The sequence below is a fragment of the Balearica regulorum genome, chromosome 1 (genome assembly GCF_011004875.1).
Source record: "Balearica regulorum gibbericeps isolate bBalReg1 chromosome 1, bBalReg1.pri, whole genome shotgun sequence".
In the NCBI taxonomy this organism is placed as follows: Eukaryota; Metazoa; Chordata; class Aves; order Gruiformes; family Gruidae; genus Balearica; species Balearica regulorum.
In genome coordinates this window covers 25,535,578-25,544,778 of record NC_046184.1, presented here as the reverse complement: position 1 = coordinate 25,544,778, position 9,201 = coordinate 25,535,578, and the positions used below count along the sequence as shown (strand labels likewise).

The window sequence follows — 9,201 nt, the reverse complement described above, 5'->3', positions numbered from 1 at the left end:
TCCACTGTTCTGTAGCTTTCCACTTAAGTAGTTGTCCTTGTACCCAAGCACAAAACTTGTGCTAAAAAATTTGCATCTCTTAAGATTATAGCTGAAGATGATGTCTAGGTACAGAGAGAGAGATATATATATGTGCGTATATATATGTATATAAATACCTGAGTGTTAGATGTGGATGCTTAAATAATCCTTGAAGAGTCTTCTCTTGTGAGTGTAGCAAGAAGAACGGAAAGGTATTTCAAGTACATAGAGAAGTCCACGTGTAGACACCCTTTCAATATAACCACCTATGTAAAAAACCAAATCCCATTCGTATACATCTCATTAGACTGTAAAGATGGCATGACAACGACACACAGGTTTTCAGATTTATTTTTCAATATAAGATACAATTATCTTTCCAGTAATATGCAGAGAGAACTGAGAAGTCTAATCTTCATACAAAAGCTGAGCAATAAATTCATTGACGTCTAAACATAGAAAACAAAAAGCAGCATTGCACTGGGAAACAGAAATATATTCTGATACAAAATGTTTCAAAAATAGTAGCAGTGTTTCTTGAAGAAAACACTCTGTAGTGCTCATTCTTTTTGTGCTCCAAAGTGATTATATACTTTTTAAAAATTCAAATTTTCTTTGCATAATGCATTTTCTAGGCAGAAACAAGCAAGGTGCGGTGCATGCATATATACAGAATCACAACTCCACGGTTGTGTATTTGTGGGGTAAAGGAGGGAACAGAGCATTCTGGAGTGAAATCCTGGTCTCACCAAGCTGGACTGGCAAGGACCAGCAGCTACAAGTCTAATTTTAACCCTTAGTTGTAGGCCTTTAATCTACCGGGGGAAGGAGGAGGCAGCAGAGAGCAGAACATCCATTGCAGGCTCCATCCTTACCCCAGCTGCACGTACCGGCCACACACCAGACCCGCAGCTTGTATGGCCAGTGGGAAGCAAAGCAACTTCGTGGAGCCAGGATTTCATCCGATGCTCAGAACATGCACGGCCCTGTAACAGAACTCAAATTTGACAGTACAAAAGCATTCAGTGGTTCAGTATAAAAAGCCCTCCTCTTTGACAGTAATACTCTGCCCTTCATTCTTCCTTCTCCCTTTGGCTCCTTTCACCCTGCTCTTTGTTGCAGTTGCTACTTCATTACATATGGACAAAGAAAATCCAAATCCTGAGTAGCAAGACTTGGAGAGCAAAACTTCAGCTATTGTTACGGCTGCTTCTCCTACCGGGCAAAGCAACACCTGGAATTCCAGTTCCTCGGGACTGTGATAATAGCACTGTGCTTCTCAGGAAGCAAAAGGCTGTGCGTTTATCAGCAAAGTGCGCTTATTAGCAAAGCTGAAAGCAGAAAGCTTCAGCTTTAGAAAAGGGGAGCTCCAGACAGTTGCACAGGTACCAGTGCAAATGGTATCTGCCCACAGCATTGCATCTCACAGCCCTAACTGGTGAAGCCTAAGCCATGCTTGCATTGCAAGGTGGTGTAGAAATCCCTGAGCAAAAGCCACAGAAGCAGCCCTGAGCTGGAAGGAAGCAACTGCTGCTTTGTCAGAGAGAAGCTGCACTCAGGCTAAAGTTCAATTCTGGCTGATGTGGCTAAACCGCTGCTAGAGCCAGGCTGGCACATCTGTACAACACAGCACTGGGCATCAAATGAGCTGGTACGCTGGCAAACTCTCATCAGTCTAAAGTGGCACTGTATTGAGTAGCGTGGATAGGCTCCCAAATGAACTCTTCAAAAGCGTGATAGCAAAAGGACAGAAGGTAACTCAAAAAGTAGTGATTTAAACCTCTAAGCCTACTGCATTTCAAAGCTGCTTATTCCCTTTGTAACAGTACTTAACCTGGATGAGGCACGCAGTGTAAGTGGAAAGAGTAAACATGTGCTTAGAAGCCGCTCCAAATGACATTAACGGTGTTGTATTTCAGAATGCCTTTCCCAGCTGCAGAGCCAAAGGCTGATGGGCTCTTTGCAGCAGAAGGCAACATGTAACAGCAGGTACTTCAATGTATGGCAACCAGCTTCCACTCTGGAACGGGAAGGGATATGGGGGGAAAGGCTTGCTTCAAACCTCCTCCCTCCTCTAATTAATTCAAGTTTACATTCATAAGAGAAGGATTTCAAAAATATTAAGATCCAGAGTTCAAATATTTAACAACTGAATATTTTCAAGATTTAACAGGATCTTGTTTGCTAGTAGTGCAGAATTTCTAAACTATTTCTTGCATATATTATTGTGAAAACATTCACAAATACTGTTAAAAGGAAAGGGATAACGAGACTTAAAATCGAACTATCACTTTCATTTCTGTTATTCTGAGAAATTATTTTTACTACGTGAACAATCAAGCTTAATCAATGGAATTCATTAACCAGACTTTTCCACCACAAAAGCATCCACCAATAGATTTTTCTTTCAGCTTAAATTTGTCTGAATAATAACCCTATATACTTAGAATATAAACTCTATTAATAAAAATTAAAAAATCCCCTTCCAAGCTATTTCAGAAAAGATAGAAGGAAAGATCTGATTGATGGTGAGACATGTACATGAAAGCATAACTCTCTTCAGAGGAAAATACCACAATTCATGCATCTGGGTATCTACAGTTCCATCATCAAAGTCAGGCGACCAGTTTTATGGAAGGTATCGTTTGTGTGTGAAAAGGCAGGTGCTGCTTTAGCTGGTCCAGTTTGAGATTCTTAAGGGGATATGGGGGGGGGGGGGGGAACGCGACAACACCCAAAGCCAAAACCCGATTCAATCCCCTGCTTCCAGTTACTGTTTGATAACACTGTGAGTACTGTACACAATGCCTTCTGCACGAACACGTTCAAGTATTGGTCCGTAAACGTTCTTTGTCAATGGTATAACCATACCTTTGGCATCTATTTCACCTGAAATAAAGGTAGGAAAAAAAAGCATTAAGTGCTGTACTGGGTTTACCCAGCAAAGCTTTGGCCGCAGGGCTGCGGGGCAGCCTCTCTGAGGAGAGGCTGGGGCTGCCCCGAGCCGGACACAGCCGGTTCCAGCCAGCTCCAACCCACCCACCACAGGGGACGGTGGCAGCACCTCTAGGAAAATGTATTTTAAAAAGGGCAAAATGCTGCCTAGCAGTGAGGAAAAAAAGTGTGAGAAAGAGCCCTGGGACACCAAGGTGAGAGAAGGAAGAGGGGAAGAGGTGCTCCAGGTGCCGGAGCAGCGACTCCCCTGCAGCCCACAGAGAGACCATGGGGACCAGAGGAAAAGCATGCGGAGGAAGGAACAGAAGAGAGGAGCTGTTATGGACTGACCACAGGCCCCCATGCCCCATCCACTTGTGCCGCTCAGGGCAGAGGGAAAGAGCCTGAGGAGTCAGGAATGGAGCCTGGGAAAAAGAGGTGGGGGCAAAGATGTTGTTTTGTCTTTATTTCTCACTATCCAAACCTGTTTTCAATTGGCCATAAATTAATTCTCCTCAAGTTGAGTCTGCTTTGCCTGTGAAAATAACTAGTGAGCGATCTCCCTGTCTTTATCTCAACCTGTGAGCTTTTTCATCTTATTTTCTCCCCCTGTCCTGCTGAGGAAGGGGAGAGAGCAGCTGAGTGGGGATCTGGCAGCCAGACAACGTCAACCCACCGCAAGTAAAAATATCAATTTGCAATTATATAAATTTTAATTTTTATATTTTTAAATATAAAAATGTGTGTGTGTATATATATATGCGCAGATTTATCAACCTTGTCATTATGTTCTCACACAGCAGCAGTATTGTATCAAAGAACAAGGGAAAAAAGTTTGAAATAGTAGCATACTAGTTGTGAAACTGTGATTAGGTGAAAAGGATCTAAACTTCAAAATTTTGGGGTTTGGGCTTTTTAAATTATAAAAAAGACAAAAACAACCCACCCAAACCTAAATTTTTTGCTCATTTCGGTTAGCCAGGAGAAGAATGAAGTTCTAAAGATTAAGAGTAAGCAAGTGGAAGTCACACTATTTCCTTAAACATGGTGATGACTAGGCAGAGTCTGCCTGTTCATATATACATACAACATGATCAGGTAATATGCCCCAAGCCTCAAATTTGATCAATCCAGAAAGTAGCAGTTGAAGTCACTAGTTTGTTCAGCACAAGTATATTTTAGCCTGCTTCACTGTGGCATAATCAATTGTAATTTACCATGCCAAAGGCCCTGTCTATACCAGTGAAACACTTAAGATTAAATTACTAAAAATCTCTATAGATTAAGAAGTTAAGAAGAATCACTGAAATATCCATATATGCAGGAAAAGTTTGATTAAATAAAAAAAACCAAAACCCCAAACCAACCAAAATAAAGTATATACACTTCAGAAACACTACATATCTGCTTTCTATAGTCAGGAAGATCCAGAGTGATGAAATACTGGTGCTGAAGCCTGAACAGTCACTTACCATCTAGAACCATCTTAGCAGCAATAGCCGTGGGGTATCCTACTGTTTTAGCCATCGCAGAATATCCTTTGTTATCACCATAGACAACCAGATCAATAAATTTGCTTTCCAAATGACCAGAAGGATGCCTGAGACCTATTTCATTTCTCATAACGATCATATCTCTCTCTCCAGTGCCTAAGAGAAAAGCACACAAACTATTCAGTAGTTGTATTTCAATCGTAGCAAGATGGACCTCCCGACACGCAAGGCACTATGCATACACAACACATATATCAGGGAAGCGACTCAACATAAGGACTATTAGGGAGGACAGAATATTAAGATGAAACTAAAAACATAACAGGGAAAGAAAAGAATAAATTGGGAAAATAGAGAACATCACAAGACATTAAAAAATCTAACATGATGGATTTTTAATGAAGGTGAACAAGCTAATCTAATTAAGGCTAAGAGATAGCGACATGTTCTACTCAAAACCATGAAAAAGAATTTCTCATACCAAAGGGCAACTTCATCTCCATGTGCTTTGCAAGAGCCCCCACAACTGAATCTGCTGCTGGAACTGGTTCATCTCCCAATAAACCTAGCCTGGCAGAAGTAATGAGACAGACTTATATCAGTGCCTATCAACAGCTTAGTCTCAGCTTTGTAATTTCCAGCTTGTTCAGCATACCAGTTTAACAGTCTCAACATGGACCAAAATGGGTAGAATTGCAAACCTGTTTTTTTGGTTTTGCTTTGGTTAGTTTTGTTTTAAACCTTTAAAAATCACTGGAACATTTTACCATTCCACTGCCTCTAGCTGACTTTCATCCTTTTCCAGTTTGCTAAATACAGCTTCTTTAAGAACATGGTACTCAGCAGGTGGCTTAATTCCAACCAGTTTGCACATGAGCTCTTTCTGTATTAAAAGAAAAGAAAAGAAAAAAGGTTCCTGAAGGCCTGACGTCTGTTCCCACCCCTTTTCAGTCAAGGTTTTGAGAACCCACTGTTCCACTAAGCTCAGTTAATATCCAGAACTTCTGAGAAGACAGGGTATGCATACAGGGAAAGTGAGATAGTTTGAGAATTTTAATCACAACAAGATGGATAATAAATGGAGCGATGAACAAGATATGAAGCAAGCAAGAAGTGCAGAGTCTGTTTAGAAGCTCAGGTTGGCCTGTCTCGTCTGCTTCCCAGACAGAGGAGATAAAGGGAGAGTACTAAAATCTAACAGCATTGCTGAGACAAGGTTTGCAGTGAGACTAATGAGTTTATAGTTATTTTCACAGATTACATGGCACTGTATACTTATTCACCGAGGCTAGAAGGACTGGAAATTCTAGCCATCTTTGCAAAAAAACCTTGAAGATATCAACCCTAAAATTGAAAGTGGACACAAATCAAATCATCCCAAAAAATTAAAAGTAATTCCCATATGGCAGCCAAAAACCTCCTGGAGTTTGGGAAGATGAGCAGTGCTGTATGTTAGTCAGAGACAAGCAAGACTGGGCCTCTTCACCTTGTGCTTTCTTGGTTTTAAGAACACTCAAGACATTCTTAACTTGAAATAATGGCATCATCAGAGAAATACTGTGCTCTCCTCAGAACATCACACAGCATAAGCCTGGTGTCTTTTTCCAGACTAATGCTGATGAAAGCACAAGGAAGGAAACAGGAGACAAATCTGAATTTTGTTCATATGAGCAATAAACAAAGCTACTCTCTCAGAAGTTTGCAAAATGGAAGAAGAATTTCTCACAAGACAGAAAAACAGACCTGACAAGTAATAAGTTGTTTGTCAATTCAGCTCTCTTTACACCATACTGAAATATGAAATTCCCTGCTTTGCCCACAGAGACAACCAAAACGTTGATTGTCAAATGTAACAGTAGTACATCATAGGAGCCATACCTTGGTTGAGATAAAGATGAAGTGAGGCATCAGTAAGCAAGACAGAAAAGCAGCATAACAGAAGAAAAAAAAAAGTTTGTACAGAGTTTTAACAGAAAAAAAGATTTTAATATACTCAATTTAGGCATGATCTCTTACTTCCTGATGGCCTAAAAAATACTTTCACACTGAAGATCATGGGCCAGTACCAATATGGACACTGCAAACTCACAGCACTGCGGGCTGGATTCTGAATAACAGAAAATTTAAGACAATTCATAAAAATATTGTACAGAACCTCTGAGGGTCATTTAGCCTAATGCCCTACTTGAAGCAGGAGTACCACCAGCACTCATCAGCCGTGGCTTTGTCTCGCTGAGTCCTGAAACCCTCCACTGTCAGAGACTCCAGAGTCTCTCTGGGGAACCTGTTCTAGCACTGAATTACTTTCCTGCTGAAGAAAAACTTCCTAATTTCCAGGAACAAAAAGCAGAGAAGACCAGGATCCAATACAAGATTCTCATTGCTAAGCACACCCAAGCCTAGCAATAAGAAAAGCATCAACAAATCAGAGGAAAGAAGGCAGAGTAATCAGAGTAACTCACCCAGGTTAGAGGTGGCGTAATTGAGCTTAGCAAGGGATAAGGATCTGGGTTAATTAATCCTAGTTTTACAAAGCCTCCCATAGTTTTGGAGTATCCCTGAAATAAAATAATATCAAGGTTAAAAATAATAATCACTTGAAACTGAGGTCTCCTTGGTTTGAACGCAGCAGTGGACACAACCATGGTAGTGTTAAGCATTATGCCCTCGGGAGGACAGCCACAATAATGTGATGCCAGCGGAGTTACTGCTACAGAGTGATAACTTCCCCAGCCCCTCTCCACTCCTCCCTCTACTTTTTCAATACCCTCTTTAATGACTTATTCTGCCATCAATACTTCCATTGGTTCATGAGATCAAAGGGCTAAGCTGGCCAGCACGTCATTACAGATGGGGTTATGTCAGGCAGCTGGCCCATAAACAAACTACTGAATACAGAGCACCCAGCACTGAACTCAGCTCACCCCAGTTTTACACCAGTGTGTTGTATGGACATCACAGAAACTGATTTTAAAGATAAGAATCCTGTGTGTTTGTATCTTTCCTTCAGGAGTATCAGAGACAACCAGGACAGCAGGGGAATAGTATTTGAAAGGCTGCAATAGGCTACACAATAAGAGAAGTCTCAACTGGTTTCTGCTCATTTTTGTTTGTATTCTGTTAACACTCCCACACAGCTGCTGGATGTCTGAAAAGAATTACATGCAAGTACTTAGAAACACTGTAAAAAAGCAGTATGGTGGAAATAAAGCACCCTGGAAGACGGCTAATTGTAATTAGGAGCCACATCCACCAGCACTAGGTTATCAGCTCTGATGGCCTTGCAGTGAGATCCTTCTGTGACAGCTCTTCTTAAACTGACTCCATTAACTCTCTGAAGTTAATCTATAAAAGGCACTCTGAGGAGATGTTAGCCTCCGCGCTGAACAGATTGCTTTCTGCTCTGCAACAGGGCAGCATGTGCAAAGGGCCAACATTAACTTCTGCCCTGCTCAGCACTATGTTGTCTCATGTAGGTACCATGCAGCAGAGGTATGGCAAGCTCTTCCACACAACCCTACCGACATCACCCCACCCCAAAGTGATGGATCTGCTTTGAGGGTTAAGAAAACAGTGCTAACCACAGAAACATCATTCTTGCAGCACACTGATAACAGCTCTTCACGTCACGCGGACATTTTTGCTCTTCCTTGTGCAAACACTTATACAAAAAAAAAAAAAAAAAAAGAAAATTTTACCAAGCACCAAATGGAAGAGTAGATACTGTCATATTAAGACTTCATGACAAGATAGATGCCTTCCACATATTGTTAGCTTCTGAACAAGAGATTGTATCTAGACTGACAAAAGGAGAGCTATTGCAATCTGTAACCCTTATTCACATTGCCCTTCCATCTTCTTTTGCTAAGCAAGCCTCCCTCCCAGAAATAAAGAAAAAAAATCCTGTTGTATTGCAGCAAAGGAATTAAGAGGGAAAGGACATACACGTTCCTCAAGCCATGTACAAAACAACAATAACTTAAACTTTGTCATAAACCTTAGCTCAATAGACATATCACAACATCCATAAAAGCTTTTTCAAATCTTCAATATGGGTTTAGGTTTATTCCTTCTTAATGTATATTGACCAATAAAATAATAAAAAAGAAATTTGAAAGAAAAAATAAGATGTTTTGATTCTGCTCTGTTTACCTAACAAATGAAAGGAAGAGTCTATCAGTGAGAAGGAAAACACATTATCTCTTAACATTTTACTTAACTGACCAAAATGTTAAAGCTGCTCAAATTCAGGATTTCCAGTTACTTAATGACAAACTTTCTCAGTTTGATGGAAAACAATCATTTTCTGTAAGATTTTTATATTATGTTTTTCACAGGAATATAAGCAACAAACTGTAAGTTCAAATTTTTATCAACTTTAAAAGAATAGATCAATTCTTAAAAATACATAACAGCAACACACCACACAAACCCATCAGATTTATTTAATTTCTTTTTTAAATCTTCCACTGATCTGACACCAAATACAAAGCCAGATGAAAAAAAAAAAAGAAACACAGATACAAACTATGCAAGCCAACGGACCAGCTGCCTAAAACAAGTACAACTATTTTTCTGGTTTGCAACACCTGTTAAATAAACTAAATAAAGCTACATTAAAAAAAAATGAAAGAAGTGCTTTCAGTTATCTGTCAACTGGGATAGTGGAGAGCTCATAAACAGCAAGTACAGAGCTATAAAAGGCTGAGTTTTAAATACATAGTTTTCTTGAAATGACAACATTCATTTTTTG

General features: G+C 40.1%; 1 protein-coding gene across 5 annotated transcripts in view; it reads right to left on the bottom strand.

Annotated features, from left to right (window-relative positions):
• Positions 1-354: 354 nt before the first annotated feature.
• The window catches only part of AASS (aminoadipate-semialdehyde synthase), a 32,724-nt gene continuing 23,877 nt past the window's right edge, over positions 355-9,201 (bottom strand). For 2 of the 5 annotated variants that reach the window (XM_075743100.1, XM_075743122.1), the window contains 5 exons: positions 6,911-7,006; positions 5,216-5,331; positions 4,930-5,018; positions 4,428-4,604; positions 355-2,910 (listed from right to left, as the gene is read on the bottom strand). In XM_075743100.1, coding sequence (XP_075599215.1) covers positions 2,792-2,910; positions 4,428-4,604; positions 4,930-5,018; positions 5,216-5,331; positions 6,911-7,006 — 597 coding nt within the window. In that variant the 3' untranslated portion in view covers positions 355-2,791. The remainder of the gene's footprint in view (positions 2,911-4,427; positions 4,605-4,929; positions 5,019-5,215; positions 5,332-6,910; positions 7,007-9,201) is intronic. The other 3 variants (XM_075743111.1, XR_012833673.1, XR_012833674.1) reach the window with 3 other exon arrangements.